Raw genomic sequence first — 21,758 nt, forward strand, 5'->3', positions numbered from 1 at the left:
TGTTTCATTTGACTTTTGATTTTTTGGGGATTGCTTTAAAATTTAATTTGTTTTATAGTTTTATAAAATATTTACATAGCTCAAAAGTCAAATCAGTAAAACAAAGTATATTCAAAGAAGTCTAAACTCAGTTTCTCTCCTTCACTGTGTTCACTGCCTCCCCCCTTTTACTGTGTGGTCTGTTTTATTTGCATATACTCTTTCTCTCTCTCTCTCTCTTTCTCTCTCTCTCTCTCCCTCCCTTCCTCCCTCTCCCTCTCCCTCTCCCCCTCCCACCTTTCTACCCCCCTTGTTCTTTCTTTCCCTTCCTTCTTCCCACTGTCCCTCTGTGTCTCTCTCTCTTCCTCCCTTCTTCTCTGCCTTTTGATGTGAATGTTTGTGTTGTATTTTTTGTTCTAATGGTTACCTTGATATTATTCATCCTATAAAATTCCTTTATGTTATTCTCTTTTTTGGGAGGGTTTCTATTGTCTGTTGCTTCCCCACTTGGAGCTGTGTTTGAAATAGCCAGCAACATCTTCATCACTCTTCCCCTGTGTTCCTCAGCATCTGTTTTGGAGGAATAGCCCTCAATTCCCAGCTAATACCCGGAAGGCAGTCAGCAAGCATCTTGTCTTTTTTGTATAATCTCTCATTCTTCCCTATTTTTTGATGGTTATATTGTCTGTACTTTTTCAGAGCATCAAGCCTTCCACATGCTATTTGGTTTCTTAGTTCTGTGGACAAATATGTGTGGAATGCTCACCATCGAATTTTCTGTTGATGTCTTTCCAGTCATTTTGGTTTTCTAAAGCAGTCCTCTGGTAGATGTTTCACGATGGGAATATGGGGACACTGTCTCTTGAGTTTGTGCTTGTTGATGACAGTGATAGTTCATTGCAGCCTTTATACTTGAGGGACAGTTTGGCTGGATACAAAATCCTCCATTCATCTTTCAGTAAGGAACTTGAATATGTTCTACCATGATAGAGTTGCAGTGAAAAATCTGATGACAGTCTGGATTTCTTTCCCTTGTAGTGACTTGATCTTTTTGCTTAGAGGCTCAAAGCATACAGATTTCTTTTATGTCAGATTTCTCCATGTTGGCACACATGGCAAATTGGAGCCTGCAAAATCACCTCCCACTTCCCACTGTATGCCCACCCATTCCCTCCGCACCCGGCCCAGGCAATCCCCACTTCTACTTCTGTCTCTATGAATTTGACTACTCTAGGAACCTCACAGAAGTGAAGTCACACAATATTTGTCCTTCTTGACTGGCTTATTTCTCTTAGCATAATGTCCTCAGTGTTCATCCATGTTGCAGCATGGAAGAATCTTCTTCCTTTTTAAGGCCGAATAATATTCCATTGTATGTACGTACCACATTTTGTTTACTTATTCATCTGTCGATGAATAAGTTGCTACCACCTTAGGCTGTGGTGAATAGTGCTGTTATGGACCAATCATTCTCTCTCTTTTCAGAGGAGACTGAGAGATTAAAAAACTACACCCCTACTTTCTTAGTCATCTCAGATTGCTAGAACAGAATACTGTAAACTGGGTGACCTCAACAATGAACATTTATTTCTCAGTTCTGGAGGCCAAGATCCAGGTGTCTGCAGGTTTGGAGTCTGGGGATGGCCAGCTTCCTGATTCATAGATGGCTGTCTTCTCTGTCTTCACATGGCAGAGACAGAAGCAAGCTCTCTCAGGATTCGTATAAGGGCACTACTCAGATCCCATTCATGAGGGCTCCACTCTCATGACCTCATGTACTCCTAATTACCTCCCCAAGACTATACCTCCTAATACCCTCGGGGGAATAGTTTCAACATAGGAATTTTAGGGAGACACAAGCATTCTGTCCGTAACAGCCACCACCTTCCCAGATACCTTGGTTTTGGAACATTTTATTTATTTATTTATTTATTTATTTATTTAAGATGGAGTCTTGCTCTGTCACCCAGGCTGGAGTGCAGTGGCGCAATCTCGCAATCACTGCAACCTCCACCTCCCACGTTCAAGGGATTCTCCTGCCTCAGCCTCCCGAGTAGCTGGGATTACAGGCACGTGCCATGACACCTGGCTAATTTTTTGTATTTTCAGTAGAGATGAGGTTTCACCATGTTGGCCAGGCTGGTCTCAAACTCCTGACCTCAGGTGATCTGCCCATCCTGGCCTCCCAAAGTGCTAGGACTACAGGTGTGAGCCACCATGCCCAGCTGGTTTTGGAACATTTTAAAATAATTTATTTGAAAACCCAGAATCCATAAAGAAAAAATTAAATTCACACACACACACATACTCTCTCTCTCTCTCATATACACATCATGCATGGCAAAACCTATAAACAAATTCAAGAGAAATAGCAAATTAGGAAAAATATTTATAGTTTGCAACATAGAAAGAGGGCTAATTTCTCTAATATCTGAAGAATTCCTTGGGCTATATGAAAGAAATATGAGTAGCCCAATAGAAAAATGAATATGAACACATTTTATAGAAAATGAAATTGCTGGCCAGGTGCAGTGACTCATGCCTGTAATCCCAGCACTTTGGGAGGCTGAGGCGAGAGGATCACTTGAGGTCATGAGTTCCAGACCAGCCTGACCAGCATGGTGAAACCCCGTCTCTACTAAAAATACAAAAATTAGTCGAGCATGATGGCATGCACCTGTAATTCCAGCTACGCAGGAGGCTGTGGCACAAGAATCACTTGAACCTGCGAGGCAGAGGTTGTAGTGAGCCGAGATTGTGCCACTGCACCACTGCACTCCAGCCTGGGCAACAGAGCAAGACTGTCTCAACAACAACAACAAAAGAATTGCCTGCCGAATAAATGTATGAAAAGATGCTTTGTCTCTCATATAGAGGTATGCACAATAAGAATACACCAATATATTTTTCATTCATTAGATTATCAGAGATCGGAGAGTTTGATAATACCGTATTGGTGAAAGTGGGGAAATGGGCGCTTTCAGGTGTCCTGTAATAATTTAAATTGATACAGCCTCTTGGGAGGGCAATTCAAGAATATCTGTCAACATTAAAACTTACAATTCTATACTCAGAAGTGTATTTTACAGATCTGATCACTGAAATTCGAAATAACAAAGGTAGAAAACTTTTCACTCGATTATTGTTTGTTAAAAAGCAACAACCACAACACCTAGAGGCTGCCACTGGGGCATGAATAAATGTATTATGGCCCAGAGGGGTGCTGCAGTGCTGTGCAGCCAGGAAGAGTGTCAAGGCCTTTAGGGCTTAACACATAGCATTAAGGTAGGATAAGTTACACAAAGTGCAAGTGAGCCTGCATATAACATGCTACCACTATTAAAATGGCATAAAAGTATTTGCTCGTCAATACATAACATATCTCTGGAAGGCTACCCAAGAAATTAATAGCACTGATTCCTGGCTCACTGTATCCCTTTTCAGTGCCTCAAAATTTAAGCCATATTGAATATATTACTTAGGAATTTTGAATTTTGAAAAGTACAGGAGAAAAAAATACATGCATGTGGTTAAAAGAAAAATCAAACGGCAAGTCTCCGTTTCTTCCTTAGCACATCATTTTTCTAAGTCACCAGTGTTGCAATTCTTTGTGTATATCCTTCCCAAGAGAGTTTGGACCTTTTTTTTTTTTTTTTTTTGTAAATTTTGCTTATGTGTGCTCTCCCTCTTTTCTTGCCACCACCTCGCTGCCTCCCTTCCCCATTCCCATGTTTGGAATTGACCACCTTTTGTGCTTTGCATGTGTCCATTGCAGACTTCCTTCTGAGTCAAGGCTTCCCAGTTTGTTTCACCGAACACTTGTGCAGGGACAGTGACAGGTGCAGGGTGGGAAGAAGATTCTATTTTGGAAGGTTAAGTTAATTGGGTTTCTTAATTGAAGGTTTTTTCAGAGCCTCTAATATTCTAACACTTATTGTGATTCCCCAAGAGGGTATATATCATATATTATTATATTTTTATTATCTTTCTGTGCACCCTCACAAAGGGATATATGCATCATTTTATACATGATACAGTTGTATATTTTATGCTACACAAGTAAGTGCATTTCAGTTTATATATTTTATGTAACAACATTTACATATATAGATACATATACATGCACACCTGTTTACAAATTTATTCAATCAGGACACATTGCCTTTTTAACAAGGAGAATGCCATGGTCCTCATGTTCCACCTAATATATTTTGGGAAAGATGTTTCTGTTTAGACAATAACTTACATGGTTTTTTAATAAGTTAAAAAAAGGGGTTGGTATGAGTATAGTTAAAATGGTAACACTCATGCCAATTTTTGTTTAGAATTTGGCTGTACTTACAAGAATGATACTTATGTCTCATATATTCCTGTTACATTCTCCATGTTACGGGGCATTATAACATGAATCTCAGTGGTCTGCCATACTCCAGGAGTAGACTGTCCTCTGCGCTTTCATAGCTGGCTGGCAACAACTGTGTTTGCCAGTTTCCCTTCTCCAGGTCTGCAGTCGATCATATAATCTAGCCAGGGTGACCCACTGCCTCTTAGCCCCATCCTGTCCCTGAATTAGAGAACCAGCCATAGCCGAGAGCCCTGGAGAGCTGAGAGCTCAGGAAGGGGAGAGGCAGCCTGCTCGTGCTGTCCTCAGCACTGGCTCAGGGGTCTGTGTCGTCCCTGTGTGCCTGTTCATCTCCCCTCAGCTCCAGGGTTTACAAGGTGTGTGTCCTGCTGTGGTATTTGCAGACTCATTTGGTTGTGGTTGTCATCTTTCTCAAAAAATTCTTACTATAGCTATGAAAAATATTCTAGTCTGAGCCCACATTTGACCTACCCAGCTTTTACAGACTTGAAAGAAAATATTTTTCTGAGTTGCAGTAAATGACTCCATTATATTCCTTATCCACGCCTCACCACTTGATGCGTTTTTGCATCACATTTGGCCTAGGAGTTGGTGTAGCCACCTGAGGCGCCATGTTTGAGGAACTGGCTTTTGTCACATGAAGGTGTTGGTGCTGCCATCGTGTGGTTGTTCCAGCTGCTTGTAGGAAGTTTCCTTTTAAAATCTGATTTTCTTCAAGTCTTTCTTTCATTAAAAAAGGATTTATCCACCTCCCTCCATTATTCACAGAGATGTGATAGAATCAAGCAGACAGACCTGGAAGGTGATGGAAAAAGTTAAAGCCTGGGATTAGTTAGGAGTGCTAATTACAGGCTCAGCCTGGAGAGAGAGACAACATTTATTGTGTGCTTACTGCATGCCAGGCAGTGTTGTGACGGCCACACCCAACTGCACTCTCTTAATCCTCACCCCAGCTCTGAGGTTGCATGGTTCTGTTCCCTGTATAAAGATGAAGATGCAGCGTGGAGGGACAGAATAACCTACCCAGGGCCACACAGATAATGACGGGCAGAGCCTGCACTCAGACCTACATATTCTGATTTTAGAGCGTTTCACCTCGGCCTCCACCACAGATTACCACAGACATGAGAAGCCTTCAGCTACTACCAAAATTCAGTAAAGGAAACAAATCTACCTGGAGAAGTTATTTTTTTTTAAATGTGGTAAAATATACATACATAAATTTTACCATTTTAACTATTTTTAAGTGTGTAGTTCTGTGGCATTTAGTGTATTCACCATGCTGTGCAGCCGTCACCACACTCCATCTCCAGACCTTTCATCTTCTCAGGCAGAAACGCTGTACTACTGAACACTAACTCCCCACTTCCCCACCCTACACCCCCACCAGCCCTTGGCAGCCCCCATTCTGCTTTCTCTCTCTATAAATCTGACTGCACCAGGGACCTCACATCCGGGTAATCATACAGTATTTGTCTTGTGACTGGCTGACTTCACTGAGCACGTTGTCCTTAAGGTTCATCTGTGTTGCAGCCTGTGTTGGAATTCCCTTCCTTTTTAAGACTGAGTAACATTCCATTCATTAGGAAGGTTGTATATTTTGTTAGGCAGTGCATAGTAAGGAGCCATGAGAGAAGCTGCCCTTTGAATTAAGTGCTTAGAATAAGTGTTCTCTCCAGAAGCACTTGTGTGATATTTAACTTGGACAATGCAACCTTGGAAACAGGTTTAGAAATCTTTAGATTAGAATCTTCTTCCAATTCCCCAATCACAAATGTTAGAAATCTCAGTCCAGAAATATAATACTGATAATAAGGATTTTGACTTCAGTTTCAACTTGCTTCCAGAATCCATGCAGCCTCTTAAGCCTGGCCTAAAGCCAGGTGTTTGGCCTGCAGCCTCTGTACAGAGTAGACACAGAGTGGCTCCTTAGAGGGCTAGTTTGCTGACTTACTCTCTTCACCTGGGAATTTGCACCACTGCCTTATAATGAAGGATGAGCTGGTAACGGAAAAAAGAAACTTGGAGCTTCCACTGATGAATTAGCTCTGGAGATAAATGGACTTTCTTGTTCTCTGTCCTTCGTATGTACTCAACCTTTTCGTCTTTTCCCTGACAGCCTACCTGGCTCCAGGTTTTATAGCTCAGGATCATCTGAGCAGAGGGCAGGAGGAGGCATCGATCGTAGTAGACAGTTTGGAAAGGAAACCATCACCTTCAGAGAACCAAGAATTGGCCATGCTTGGTAAAGTTTCTGATCAGGCATTTTTAGGTGGAATCCGACGGTGTTCTCTGTATCATCCCGGGCTTCAGCATCCATGATGCTTACGTCCAGGATGAAGAACCTCTTTGCATTGCCCTTCCAAGTGTGCATGTAACATTCCCAGACTAGATTATAGAAAATAACCCCTTATTCTTGGAGATTCAGAATGTCCACAGGAGGAATTTCCATTTCCCTGCAGATAGAGGAAGAGTGGATGACATTTGAATCCTACCACCATAAGGAATAAATTGCCGTTCAGCTGATTTCTCCTCAACAAGCCTGGGTGTGATTGAGAATTCTTCTACTGCAGCTGATGGGTCCTTTGCATCCCTTTTGCTAAGTGGCTGGCCTCTAGTATTTCTGCTTTCAGAAATGTTACTGGCATTCCCAGGCAACAGAACGTTGCCTCACTCCCTTTTGCTTATTGTTGGGTGGCATAATTGGTTGTCTTTAGGTCAGAAATGGCTGGTTTCAGGGAAGAAAAATGAAGACTGATGGTAAAGAGAAAACTGAAAGGTTTAAGCAGCCTGCTTTTTCTGACATCTCTAAAGGGATTTCTACTGGAAGTAGGTGAGGAATGGTTGCTATGCTTCTGAGAGTCCTTTAAAACTACTGTGTGGTGAAAGCTTTTTTTTTCTTCCACCCTGTCTTATGGTGCTGAGTGAAAGCCCTTTGAAAGGTAATTTGAGAGAACAGGGTTGATAGCATTTCAGCACCGAGGCTCCACTTCCGTTGTACCTTCAGTGGGTAACACACCAACTGCCTGCTGTGTACCTGGAAGAATCAGTGAGTGGAAAGATCTGGCCTCTAGAATCAGAAAGGCCTGGTTTTAAATCATGGTCCAACCAATTCTTACTTTAGTAAGTTGTGGCTAAAAACGTAACATCTCGGGGGGTGGAGCCAAGATGGCCGAACAGGAACAGCTCCGGTCTACAGCTCCCAGCCTGAGCGACACAGAAGACGAGTGATTTCTGCATTTCTGTTTGAGGTACCGGTTTCATCTCACTAGGGAGTGCCAAACAGTGGGTGCAGGACAGTCGGTGAAGCGCACTGTGCACGAGCCGAAGCAGGGCGAGGCATTGCCTCACTCGGGAAGCGCAAGGGGTCAGGGAGTTCCCTTTCCTAGTCAAAGAAAGGGGTAACAGACGGCACCTGGAATATCAGGTCAGTCCCACCCTAATACTGCGCTTTTCCAACGGGCCTGGAAAACGGCACACTAGGAGATTGTGTCCTGCACCTGGCTCGGAGGGTCCTATGCCCACGGAGTCTTGCTGATTGCTAGCACAGCAGTCTGAGATCAAACAGCAAGGTGGCAGCGAGGCTGGGGGAGGGGCCCCCGCCATTGCCCAGGCTTGCTTAGGTAAACAAAGCAGCCAGGAAGCTCGAACTGGGTGGAGCCCACCACAGCTCAAGGAGGCCTGCCTGCGTCTGTAGGCTGCACCTCTGGGGGCAGGGCACAGACAGACCAAAATTCAGCAGGAACCTCTGCAGACTTATATGTCCCTGTCTGACTGACAGCTTTGAAGAGAGTAGTGGTTCTCCCAGCATGCAGCTGGAGATCTGAGAACGGACAGACTGCCTCCTAAAGTGGGTCCCTCACCCCTGAGCAGCCTAACTGGTAGGCACCCCCCCAGTAGGGACAGACTGACACCTCACTCGGCCGGGTACTCCTCTGAGACAAAACTTCCAGAGGAACTATCAGACAGCTGAATTTGTGGTCTCATGAAAATCCGCTGTTCTGCAGCCACTGCTGCTGACACCCAGCCAAACAGGGTCTGGAGTGGACCTCTAGTAAACTCCAACAGACCTGCAGCTGAGGGTCCTGTCTGGTAGAAGGAAAACTAACAAACAGAAAGGACATCCACACCAAAAACCCATCTGTACATCACCATCATCAAAGACCAAAAGTAGATAAAACCACAAAGATGGGGAAAAAACAGAGCAGAGAAACTGGAAACTCTAAAAAGCAGAGCACCTCTCCTCCTCCAAAGGAATGCAGTTCCTCACCAGCAACGGAACAAAGCTGGACGGAGGATGACTTTGACGAGTTGAGAGAAGAAGGCTTCATACGATCAAACTACTCCGAGCTACGGGAGGAAATTCAAAACAATAGCAAAGAAGTTAAAAACTTTGAAAAAAAATTAGACGAATGGGTAACTAGAATAACCAATGGAGAGAAGGGCTTAAAGGAGCTGATGGAGCTGAAAGCCAAGTTTCAAGAACTACGCAAAGATTGCAGAAGTCTCGGTAGCAGATGCGATCAACAGGAAGAAAGGGTATCGCTGATGGAAGATGAAATGAATGAAATGAAGCGAGAAGGGAAGTTTAGAGAAAAAAGAATAAAAAGAAATGAACAAAGCCTCCAAGAAATTTGGGACTATGTGAAAAGACCAAACCTACGTCTGATTGGTGTACCTGAAACTGATGGGGAGAATGGAACCAAGTTGGAAAACACTCTGCAAGATATTATCCAGGAGAACTTCCCCAATCTAGCAAGGCAGGCCAACATTCAGATTCAGGAAATACAGAGAACACCACAAAGATACTCCTCGAGAAGAGCAACTCCAAGACACATAATTGTCAGATTCACCAAAGTTGAAATGAAGGAAAAAATGTTAAGGGCAGCCAGAGAGAAAGGTCAGGTTACCCACAAAGGGAAGCTCATCAGACTAACAGCTGATCTCTCGGCAGAAACTCTACAAGCCAGAAGAGAGTGGGGGCCGATATTCAACATTCTTAAAGAAAAGAATTTTCAACCCAGAATTTCACATCCAGCCAAACTAAGCTTCATAAGTGAAGGAGAAATAAAATACTTTACGGACAAGCAAATGCTGAGTGATTTTGTCACCACCAGGCCTGCCCTAAAAGAGTTCCTGAAGGAAGCACTAAACATGGAAAGGAACAACCGGTACCAGCCCCTGCAAAAACATGCCAAATTGACCATCGAGGCTAGGAAGAAACTGCATCAACTAACGAGCAAAATAACCAACTAACATCATAATGACAGGATCAGATTCACACATAACAATATTAACTTTAAATGTAAATGGGCCGAATGCTCCAATTAAAAGACACAGACTGGCAAACTGGATAAGGAGTCAGGACCCATCAGTGTGCTGTATTCAGGAAACCCATCTCACGTGCAGAGACACACATAGACTCAAAATAAAGGGATGGAGGAAGATCTGTCAATCAAATGGAAAACAAAAAAAGGCAGGGGTTGCAATCCTAGTCTCTCATAAAATAGACTTTAAACCAACAAAGATCAAAAGAGACAAAGAAGGCCATTACACAATGGTAAAGGGATCAATTCAACAAGAAGAGCTAACTACCCTAAATATATATGCACCCAATACAGGAGCACCCAGATTCATAAAGCAAGTCCTGAGTGACTTACAAAGGGACTTAAACTCCTACACAATAATAATGGGAGATTTTAACACCCCACTGTCAACATTAGACAGATCAACGAGACAGAAAGTTAACAAGGATATCCAGGAATTGAACTCAGCTCTGCACAAAGTGGACCTAATAGACATCTACAGAACTCTCCACCCCAAATCAACAGAATATACATTTTTTTTCAGCACCACACCACACCTATTCCAAAATTGACCACATAGTTGGAAGTAAAGCTCTCCTCAGCAAATGTAAAAGAACAGAAATTATAACAAACTGTCTCTCAGACCACAGTGCAATCAAACTAGAACTCAGGATTAAGAAACTCACTCAAAACCACTCAACTATATGGAAACTGAACAACCTGCTCCTGAATGACTATTGGGCACATAATGAAATGAAGGCAGAAATAAAGATGTTCTTTGAAACCAACGAGAACAAAGACACAACATACCAGAATCTCTGGGACACATTCAAAGCAGTGTGTAGAGGGAAATTTATAGCACTAAATGCCCACAAGAGAAAGCAGGAAAGATCCAAAATTGACACCCTAACATCACAATTAAAAGAACTAGAAAAGCAAGAGCAAACACACTCAAAAGCTAGCAGAAGGCTAGAAATAACTAAAATCAGAGCAGAACTGAAGGAAATAGAGACACAAAAAACCCTTCAAAAAATTAATGAATCCAGGAGCTGGTTTTTTGAAAAGATCAACAAAATTGATAGACCACTAGCAAGACTAATAAAGAAGAAAAGAGAGAAGGATCAAATAGATGCAATAAAAAATGAAAAAGGGGATATCACCACTGATCCCACAGAAATACAATCTACCATCAGAGAATACTACAAACACCTCTATGCAAATAAACTAGAAAATCTAGAAGAAATGGATAAATTCCTTGACAAATACACCCTCCCGAGACTAAACCAGGAAGAAGTTGAATCTCTGAATAGACCAATAACAGGCTCTGAAATTGTGGCAATAATCAATAGCTTACCAACCAAAAAGAGTCCAGGACCTGATGGATTCACAGCCGAATTCTACCAGAGGTACAAGGAGGAACTGGTACCATTCCTTCTGAAACTATTCCAATCGATAGAAAAAGAGGGAATCCTCCCTAACACATTTTATGAAGCCAGCATCGTCCTGATACCAAAGCCTGGCAGAGACATAACCAAAAAAGAGAATTTCAGACCAATATCCTTGATGAACATTGATGCAAAAATCCTCAATAAAATACTGGCAGACCGAATCCAGCAGCACATCAAAAAGCTTATCCACCATGATCAAGTGGGCTTCATCCCTGGGATGCAAGGCTGGTTCAACATATGCAAATCAATAAACGTAATCCAGCATATAAACAGAACCAAAGACAAAAACCACATGATTATCTCAATAGATGCAGAAAAGGCCTTTGACAAAATTCAACAACCCTTCATGCTAAAAACTCTCAATAAATTAGGTATTGATGGGATGTATCTCAAAATAATAAGAGCTATCTATGACAAGCCCACAGCCAATATCATACTGAATGGGCAAAAACTGGAAGCATTCCCTTTGAAAACTGGCACAAGACAGGGATGCCCTCTCTCACCACTCCTATTCAACATAGTGCTGGAAGTTCTGGCCAGAGCAATCAGGCAGGAGAAGGAAATAAAGGGTATTCAATTAGGAAAAGAGGAAGTCAAATTGTCCCTGTTTGCAGATGACATGATTGTATATCTAGAAAACCCCATCGCCTCAGCCCAAAATCTCCTCAAGCTGATTAGCAACTTCAGCAAAGTCTCAGGATACAAAATCAATGTACAAAAATCACAAGCATTCTTGTACACCAATCACAGACAAACAGAGAGCCAAATCATGAGTGAACTCCCATTCACAATTGCTTCAAAGAGAATAAAATACCTAGGAATCCAAGTTACAAGGAATGTGAAGGACCTCTTCAAGGAGAACTACAAACCACTGCTCAATGAAATAAAAGAGGATACAAACAAATGGAAGAACATTCCATGCTCATGGGTTGGAAGAATCAATATCGTGAAAATGGCCATAGTGCCCAAGGTAATTTATAGATTCAATGCCATCCCCATCAAGCTACCAATGACTTTCTTCACAGAATTGGAAAAAACTACTTTAAAGTTCATATGGAACCAATAAAGAGCCCTCATCGCCAAGTCAATCCTAAGCCAAAAGAACAAAGCTGGAGGCATCATGCTACCTGACTTCAAACTATACTACAAGGCTACAGTAACCAAAACAGCATGGTACTGGTACCACAACAGAGACATAGATCAATGGAACAGAACAGAGCCCTCAGAAATAATGCCGCATATCTACAACTATCTGATCTTTGACAAACCTGACAAAAACAAGAAATGGGGAAAGGATTCCGTATTTAATAAATGGTGCTGGGAAAACTGGCTAGCCATATGTAGAAAGCTGAAACTGGATCTCTTCCTTACACCTTATAGAAAAATTAATTCAAGATGGATTAAAGACTTAAATGTTAGACCTAAAACCATTAAAATCCTACAAGAAAACCTAGGCAATACCATTCAGGACATAGGCGTGGGCAAGGACTTCATGTCTAAAACACCAAAAGCAATGGCAACAAAAACCAAAATTGACAAATGGGATCTAATTAAACTAAAGAGCTTCTGCACAGCAAAGGAAGCTACCATCAGAGTGAACAGGCAACCTACAGAATGGGAGAAAAATTTTCCAACCTACTCATCTGACAAAGGGCTAATATCCAGAATCTACAATGAACTCAAACAAATTTACAAGAAAAAAACAACCCCATCAAAAAGTGGGCAAAGGACATGAACAAACACTTCTCAAAAGAAGACATTTATGCAGCCAAAAAACACATGAAAAAATGCTCATCATCAGTGGCCATCAGAGAAATGCAAATCAAAACCACAGTGAGATACCATCTCACACCAGTTAGAATGGCCATCATTAAAAAGTCAGGAAACAACAGGTGCTGGAGAGGATGTGGAGAAATAGGAACATTTTTACACTGTTGGTGGGACTGTAAACTAGTTCAACCATTGTGGAAGTCAGTGTGGTGATTCCTCAGGGATCTAGAACTAGAAATACCATTTGACCCAGCCATCCCATTACTGGGTATATACCCAAAGGACTATAAATCATGCTGCTATAAAGACACATGCACACGTATGTTTATTGCGGCGCTATTCACAATAGCAAAGGTTGGAACCAACCCAAATGTCCAACAACGATAGACTGGATTAAGAAAATGTGGCACATATACATCATGGAATACTATGCAGCCATAAAAAATGATGAGTTCATGTCCTTTGTAGGGACATGGATGAAACTGGAAAACATCATTCTCAGTAAACTATCGCAAGGACAAAAAACCAAACACTGCATGTTCTCACTCATAGGTGGGAATTGAACAATGAGAACTCATGGACACAGGAAGGGGAACATCACACTCCGGGGACTGTTGTGGGGTGGGGGGAGCGGGGAGGGACAGCATTAGGAGATATACCTAATGCTAAATGATGAGTTAATGGGTGCAGCAAAACCACATGGCACATGGATACATATGTAACGAACCTGCACATTGTGCACATGTACCCTAAAACATAAAGTATAATAATAAAATAAATAAATAAATAAGTAAATAAAAACGTAACATCTCTGGGCAGAGTTTTTGTACCTGTAAGATGGGGATAGTGAGTAACAGTGGGAGTGAGTTTCATACAAATGGATCAGACAGTTGATCAGTAAGCACCGACTGAATGGCAGACACATGGCTAGTAGTGGGAGATGCTAGGTGAGTGATATATTTGCCATGCCTTCACAAAATATGTGGCTGTCAAATGGAAGGATGAGTTAGAAGGAGGAGGTGTCAAAGTCAGAGAGAGTAATTAAAACACAGTCTTTACTCATGAGGCAATTAGAGCCTGGACTATGGTGCTGGCATCTATAGGAACAGAGTGAAGAAACACGTCCAGGAGCCATTTCATATAGACAGTGGCAGGACTCAGACACCAGCCATGCTGGACGGTGACGGAGTGGGGCGTGGAATCAGAGACACCACACAGCAGGTTCCTAATGTGCATTTTGCTATTGCTGGATGTAACAAGAACAAAGCGGTCATGGAAATGTGGGTCATAGTGGAGTAAGCAAGATAAACTGGCCCCTTTATTGCAGGAGTGTCGGATGTTGGTGTGTTTGTGTGGGTTGGACATCACCAGCAGGAGATGGAACATGCAGCATTTCTGCATTTCTTACTAAGAAAGCCTGGGTGTTTGTCTGTTCCGTTATGAAATGAGTCGGCCCTGTGCTCTGAGGGATGCTGTGAAAGGTGGTACTGTGAGTTCAATTCCAGAAGAGTGGAAGAAGGCCAGGCAGTTCCTGGACTGCCAGAAACACCAGGGTTGTTGATATCTATCTCAGCAATCACAAATACAGGGACTCGTTGAAGCCCTGTGAGTTAATGAGGAGGAGTACTGGAGATCAAGAAGTGCATTTGGGAAGGATTGGGGAATTACAAAAATAAAACCATAAAGAGACAGATACATATAATTTCATATACACCTTGTTTTTTCCTCAGCTCGTAATTTTACATTTCTGTGTTATAATGAACATTTATCTAGGGTTAGACGAATTTAACCCTGCTGTGATGGTTTCAAGATTCGCTAAGAGATTACACCTGTCTTTCCTTGCAGGTAATGTACAGAAGGATTCTGCAGCAGGCGGGATTTATACAGTTTGCACAACTTCAGTTCCTGGAAGCTAAAGAGCTCTTCAGGTAATTTGAGGTGCTGGTAGCAAGACTGCCACCACAGTGTCCCTCTGTGGCCAGAACCTGCGTTTCCGGTGTGACGTCGCGGTGGGATGTGTTGCGTGGTTAGATTGTGCTTCAGGCGGATACGGTGGGGGTTGCTCGTGACAGCAGACCCCGCCAATGCTGGTTCCTCAGCGTCACCCCTCACCTGGAGCCTTAATTTCACTGGCCTATGTCTTAGAGTGGGAGCAGAGGAAGGGCACAGACGCTAGTCCCGTGGAGGCATCAAGATTGTTTTGCCAGGAGAAAATTCTAAAGAGTGAATCTGATAGCACGCAAAGGACCCCTAGGAAAGTGCTGTGGTTAATTCTTGCTTCTCTCCAGTGATGTTACAAGAAGCTATGAGCTTAGTACAGGGGGTAAAAAAACAATGCTTCTGGGAAGACCTATGAAACTTTCTGTCATCCTCTGAAGACCTTCTAAATGTTCTATTCCTGGTCAGCTCTCAGAAAGTTGAGTTTCTCTTAAGGAGGTCCCTTCTGGCACTGTGATTACTCCTGTGCTTGTCGGACGTGCTTGTGGGCTGTCGAGTGTGTTCTCCCCTTTCCCCTGCCCACCACACCTGCCTTACAGGCATGCCTCGCTGTCACGCCACCTCCGGCTGCCCTTGCCCCACAGCTGAGTGCTCAGTGAGGCAGGAGTTAGCCATCCCAGGCCTTGCTCAGCACTCTTTGCAGAAGATTAAGTTAGACCTGCTATGAGAGTCTTGAAATATCGTACTCAGGCACTGCCTTTAGAGTAAGTTCTCAAAATGTCTCTCCAGAATAGATTCTGCACAGTTTATAGCTATCTAAGAAATAACATGTATAGGAAGCCCCTGAATAGATATTTTCATCTAAGTAGTGACTTGAGCAGAATGCCTCCCTTGCCTGTTCTGTAGGAGGTCTGCCCATGACCAGCCACGTCCTTACATCCACGGTGGCACTAATCTTTCACTCTATGCTGGATATTTGAGGAATGGCGTTACTGAAAATGATTACAGTTAGAGAATGGATTTCTAAGTAAAGAAGGAATCATTCCTTGAATAACGATGCCCCATATAATTTTTTCTCATACAACTTTTCCATGCTGTTCTCTGTTCTTGGAAAGACCCGTGGCTTCGGGGTTTAAGTCAATTTTTTGCCCCTTTGGACCTAGGTTCTTTTCTGCCATATCTTGTGTTAGCCCTACAGTGTTGAAGACCTCCTCACCAGGGTCATGGGTGTATCCCAAGGTGTCTTCTTTCTCTCATGGGTTAATCTGAAACATTAAGTGATTGTCCACAGATGGATTCCTAAAAGAGTCCTCAGATTTTGTAAGAGAATAGATGTGGGGCCTGTTATTAGGATGACATTCCTGTACTTCCACACCTCACTCTCTTAATGGCTTAACTTTAAGTTGCTGCTCGTCTTTGGTCCAAAGTGTGACTGAGAGAACAGATTTTTTTTTTTTTTTTTTTTTTTGAAGCAGCATCTCATTCTGTCTCCCAGGCTGGAGTGCAGTGGTGCAATCATAGCTCACCGCAGCCTCGACCTCCTGGGCTCAATGATCTTCCTGTCTCAGACCCCTGAGTAGCTAGGACTTCAGGTGTATACCAGCACGGGACCTGGCTAATTTTTTATTTTTTGTAGAGATGGGATCTTATTGTGTTGCCCAGGCTGGTCTCAAACTCCTGGCCTCATGTCATCCTCTTGCCTCAGCCTCCCAAAGTGCTGAGATCACAGCCATGAGCCACTACGCCCAGGCTGAGAATTGATATTTGAAGATACTTCTAAGACAAAGATGATTCCACTTCCTTTTCTGTGCTCACAGCAAATGTTGCTAATAAATTGTGATTTTCTTTTCCTCATTGAACTGGACCCGTCCTCTGACTCCTTCTCAGTGCCGCGCCGGAGGCCACAGTTACCAGCTAGTTATGGTTGATACTTAAGAGAAAATTGATCATACATAACCTGGGGACATGGGCTCTGTGTCTCTTCCTTTAGACAACCTGCAGCCTGTCATTCTGTCAGCTAGGTTCAGCTCTTCTTTCATTCAGCAAACGTGGCCTGAGCATCTGAGCAATGGATGGAAGGGTAACCCAGTGCCTGCTTCTCTGGCGTGCCCATTCTAGCTTGGAAACTGGATGTGTGCCTTTCCTGCAGCACAGGTGCTGCTCTGCTGTGGGAGCGTTGCATGGGCTCACATCAGCCAGTGGAGGAATCTTCACTGGATTCGTCCTGGATCTTAAACAATGAGCAGAAATTTCTCAAATCAAGAATTGTACTTCAGATCAGGGATTCTCAGCTGTGGCACTGTAGACGTTTTGAGCCAGATAATTCTTTGGGCAGGGGGTTACTGTCTTGTGCATTACAGGGTGTTTAATGGCAGCAGCCCTGGCCTCTACCTACTAGATGCCATAGCACACCCCTGCCCCAGTGGGGCGGCTCCCCCCGTTGTCTCCAGGCATTGCCACATGTTCCCCAGGGAGCAAAATTGCTTTTCACCAAGAACCACTGCTTTAGGCAAGGAAACAACAACAGCAAAGGCTGAGAGTCATGAAATGTACAAACTGGCAACATAAGTAGGTCTAGTAGAAGTGTTGGGCTGTGGGAGGAATGCTTGAGGCTGAAGTTGTAGGGTAGCTTGAGATCAGTTTGGGAAGGGCCTTGAATGCCATACTAAAAGGTTTGAAATTTATCCTGTGGGTTGTACAAGTCATGGGAGGTCAGGAGAGGCTGAGTGAAGTGGAAGGAAGGGCAGCCAGAGGTGAAAGCCAGTAGAGGAGGACAACTGATCAGAACTTGGGTGAAGGAGGATGCTCTGAACATCGCAGGCAGCGTGGATCCTGGGTCCTTCTTCGCCATTCTGTGTGTCTGGGGTGGGGTGGCCCCGCTTCTGTTCCCTCAGGAGGTTTTCCATGGCTGGGTCTGACACTGGGCCAGGTTTAAGATCCATAGCTCCTGCTCTGATTGTAGCCTGGACAAGCAGGTTCCGGAGAGGAGATGGGAAAGGAACTGTTTGTTGCATCCCAATGTTAGGCTCTGAAATTCTACGAGAGTCCCCACAGCAATGGCCACATGAATACTTCTGTGTCTTCTGTTGTGAGATGTTGGTGAGGAATTTGTAAGTTAATGTTTTTATAAAGTCCCTTCTTCAAGGACCATTCAACAAATCTGTTTGTAATTTAGTGCCAGGAAAATGCTGGTTTCAGCAGAGCTGTGATGCTGCCTTTGCGCAGACACTGATGGTGTGTTATCCTGGGTGTTGCTTTTTCTGCCTTAGTTTCCAGGCTCAGCTGGGTATTCTCTTCATCACAGGCATTTTGATGTTCCAGTCTCATACCAGTTGTGTATGTGTCTTTCACCTTCGTCCCTTCTGTTCTTTTTTGGAGCCAGGTGGCAGCACCCAGTTGGATGGTGCTTTGCTGCACTTGCAGATTAGAACGGTCGTTCCAACATGATTACCCTGTCCCCAGATCCCCAGCCCCCTGTGAACATGTGCCACCGTGCACTCCCCTTCAGTGCTGTTTTGTGTGCCTATGTGTACTCTTCTCTCTTTTTGCTTCATTTAGTTTGACACTGTAATTGCAGAAGCGGCCAGCTTGATGTCCGGGAGCTGATCTCTCTCTACCCCTTCCTGTTGCCCACCTCCTCCTCCTTCACCCGGTCCCACCCTCCTCTTCATGAGTACGCAGACCTGAACCAGCTGACCCAGGGGGACCAGGAGAAGATGGCCAAGTGCAAACGCTTCCTCATGAGCTACCTGAACGAGGTCCGCAGCACAGAGGTAGCAAATGGCTACAAGGAGGACATCGACACAGCCTTGCTCAAACTGTATGCAGAGGCCGACCATGACAGCCTGCTGGACCTCCTGGTCACTGAGAACTTCTGTCTTCTGACGGACAGTGCTGCCTGGCTAGAGAAGCACAAAAAGTGAGTGTTTCCCTCCCGATATGATCAGGGCTTCCTGCCCTGCACCCCTACTGAGGCCCTTTGCCGGGGAGATCTTCGTGAAGTGACTTAGCCAGTGTGATGTTTGCGTTCCCAAGGACCTATAGGTGACTACCATGAAATCATAGTGACAGCAGATGCATGTGCTCCTCAGATGCCCTCTCTGTCACCACCATCTGCAGACCCCTTGAAGGGGTCTTGGAGGGCATTTGTTCTCACTCCCATTCTTTAATAATTTGGAGTATAGTTTGGAACTAGTAATGGGCTTTGTGAGTAAATGAAGTTACTTTTCTTTTTTTTTTTATGACTATTTTTTTTTTTTTGAGATGGAGTCTCGCTCTGTCACCCAGGCTGGAGTACAGTGGTGTGACCTCGGCTCACTGCAACCTCCACCTCCTGGGTTCAAGCAGTTCTCCTGCCTCAGCCTCCCAGGTAGCTGGGACTACAGGTGCGCACCACCACGCCCAGCTAATTTTTGTATTTTTAGTAGAGACAGGGTTTTGCCGTGTTGGCCAGGCTGGTCTAGAACTCCTGACCTCAGGTGATCTGCTCTCCTCGGCCTCCCAAAGTGCTGGGATTACAGGGGTGAGCCACTGCACCCGGCCATGAAGTTATTTTTCAATTTCCTTTGTAGTCAGCCTCGTATTCACTTGTGGGAGATGTCACATGTTTACTGGCAAAATTTACAGTGCATTTTAGTTACTGACAACTGAATTGAATAGATAGCTAGATAAACAGATTCAAAGGGAGGCTTCTTGATCTTGTTGATATATGGTATGGTTTTAAACTCTGCCTTCCTTGGCTGAACATGGGGGTTCGTGCCTGTAATCCCAGCATTTTGGGAAGCTGAGGTGGGCATATTGCTTGAGCCCAGGAGTTTGAGGCCAGCTTGGGCAACATAGTAAGATCTTGTCTCTACTAAAAATTAAGAAGAAATTAGCTGGGTGTGGCGGTACACACCTGTGGTCCCAGCTACTCAGAAGGCTGAAGCAGGAAGATTGCTTGAGCCCAGGAGGTTGAAGCTTCAGTGAGCAGTGATTGCACCATTGCATTCCAGCCTGGAGACAGAGCTAGACCCTGTCTCAAAAAAACAAAAAACTCTGCCTTCCTTATGTGCATGAGTTAGTAGATGGCCTTATGTATCATGGGCTGTTAATGCATAGTGCCTGGCGTAGTTGGAGCCAGCAGCTTCTCCATTCTGGGCAGCTAATACATAGCCCAACCATTCTAGGCCTCAGTTTTCTTATCTTTAAAAATGAGAGGGGTTGGGTGATCCGTCAGCCCCATTTACAGAATAAGTTTTTTTGCTCTATGATTTTTGTTAAGGATTTGAAATGACAAAAGTGTGGATGAACTCCCACAGAGACCCTGGGGTCACTGTGCTAGTGCCTGAGATGTTAGAGCCTTCCATGTGGGTATTGGCCTTTTCAGCAATTTCCATCAGCCACTCAGATATGCTATGGAATCAGTGTTAGTTTTTTCAGGAGCCAGAAAACACACTGCCACCTCGTGGTAGTGACAAGGGATGGTGGGATCCGTAGAGTCAGCATGACTTTCCAAAAGGTTAAGGAAAAGAGAAGGATTCAAGCAGATGCCTCAGTATCTTGAGAGTGTGCCTTTGGAGGGAAGAAGCCTGACCTCTCACTGATCAACTTACTCCAGTTTCCTGCTAGGGAGGAGGACCAGGAGCGTGGCACCCTTGCAGACTTCGAGAGGGTGCTGAGGGCTCGCTGCCCAGGCAATGCCAATGCTATTGTCGATCTTTTCCATTTATAGGTGAGGAGTTAGAGGCTGGGGAAGTTAACCTACTTGCTCAAGGTCACGCGGGTTATAAGCAATGAAGCTGGACTTGAAACCCAGGTTCTTGAACACTGGGCACTCTCCCCCAGGACGCTCCCTGACTCTGTGGTCTGCGAGGCCCGGACACTAGCACTTGCTGCTGTTCCTCATGCTTAGAGCCCCTGCCCTCCTTCTCAGTCACTGCTTAGGCAAAGTACCTTCTGCATATTCTTCTAGTACCTCATGTGGGTTAATAGTAATAGACCAAAGACATATGAAATTATGTTAATATTTGAAGCAAATTGTAAAGCAACTCCAGATGTGATTTTTCCATAGTTTACTTTTTCAGCTCATCTTAGATTGGAATCAGATTCTTTTTGGAAGTTGATGGAGCATATATTTTTAGTACCATAAGTAAATATACAGCAATGAGAATCCTTTGGTTGTTTGTTTGTGTTGTTGAACTACACACACACACACACACACACACGTACATTTTTTGAGACAGGGTCTCACTCCATCACCCAGGCTGGAGTTCAGTGGCACAATCAGGGCTCACTGCAGCCTCAACTTTCTGGGCTCAAGTGATCCTTCTACCTTAGCACCCCAAGTAGCTGGGACTGCAGATGTGTACCCCACACCTGGCTAATTTTTTTAAATATTTTAATAAAGACGAGATCTCACTATGTTGTTGCCCACGCTGGTCTCGAACTCCTGGGCTCAAGCCATCCACCCACCTTGGCCTTCCAAAGTGTTGGGATTACAGGCATGAGCCACTGCACCCAGCCTGAACTCGAGTTGAATAGAATATGGGGAGCTTGGACTGGGGGTGCCACTGTGTGAAGGTCACCTCCAGGAGCTGATGGGGAGAGGTTGTACTTACCATGCTGTTCTGTTTCAGGTATTTTGCACTTGGACTGCTCTATCATTATAATAACCAAGACGCTGCTGCAGTTCAGGTGAGTCTAGAAGCGTTTCCACATGATTTAAAAATCAGCACCATGTAAGTAATACTTAATGTTACTTAAAAAAAATTCACAAGTTGATAGAGACCACTTTTGCCTGATCTACACCCTTTTATACAGAACAAAAATGATTCTGTTTTAGAAAGTGAATTCCTGGAGAAATGTTGGCCAAGAGTTTTCTTCTCGTTGTCTTTCCATCTCCTTAGAGGACATTATCAAGACTGAGTTTTTGAAAACTTAAGAAATGAAAATATGATTTCTCACAGTCACAAG

The 21,758-nt window shown here is 43.8% G+C and overlaps 1 protein-coding gene across 1 annotated transcript in view; it reads left to right on the top strand.

Annotated features, from left to right (window-relative positions):
- Window positions 1–21,758, top strand: part of TGFBRAP1 (transforming growth factor beta receptor associated protein 1) — a 56,795-nt gene that overhangs the window by 22,169 nt on the left and 12,868 nt on the right. Inside the window, exons 5-7 of the mRNA XM_030827607.1 lie at window positions 14,712–14,794; window positions 18,382–18,723; window positions 21,422–21,479. Coding sequence (XP_030683467.1) covers window positions 14,712–14,794; window positions 18,382–18,723; window positions 21,422–21,479 — 483 coding nt within the window. The remainder of the gene's footprint in view (window positions 1–14,711; window positions 14,795–18,381; window positions 18,724–21,421; window positions 21,480–21,758) is intronic.

Source organism: Nomascus leucogenys, chromosome 14, assembly GCF_006542625.1.
Source record: "Nomascus leucogenys isolate Asia chromosome 14, Asia_NLE_v1, whole genome shotgun sequence".
NCBI classification, from domain to species: domain Eukaryota; kingdom Metazoa; phylum Chordata; class Mammalia; order Primates; family Hylobatidae; genus Nomascus; species Nomascus leucogenys.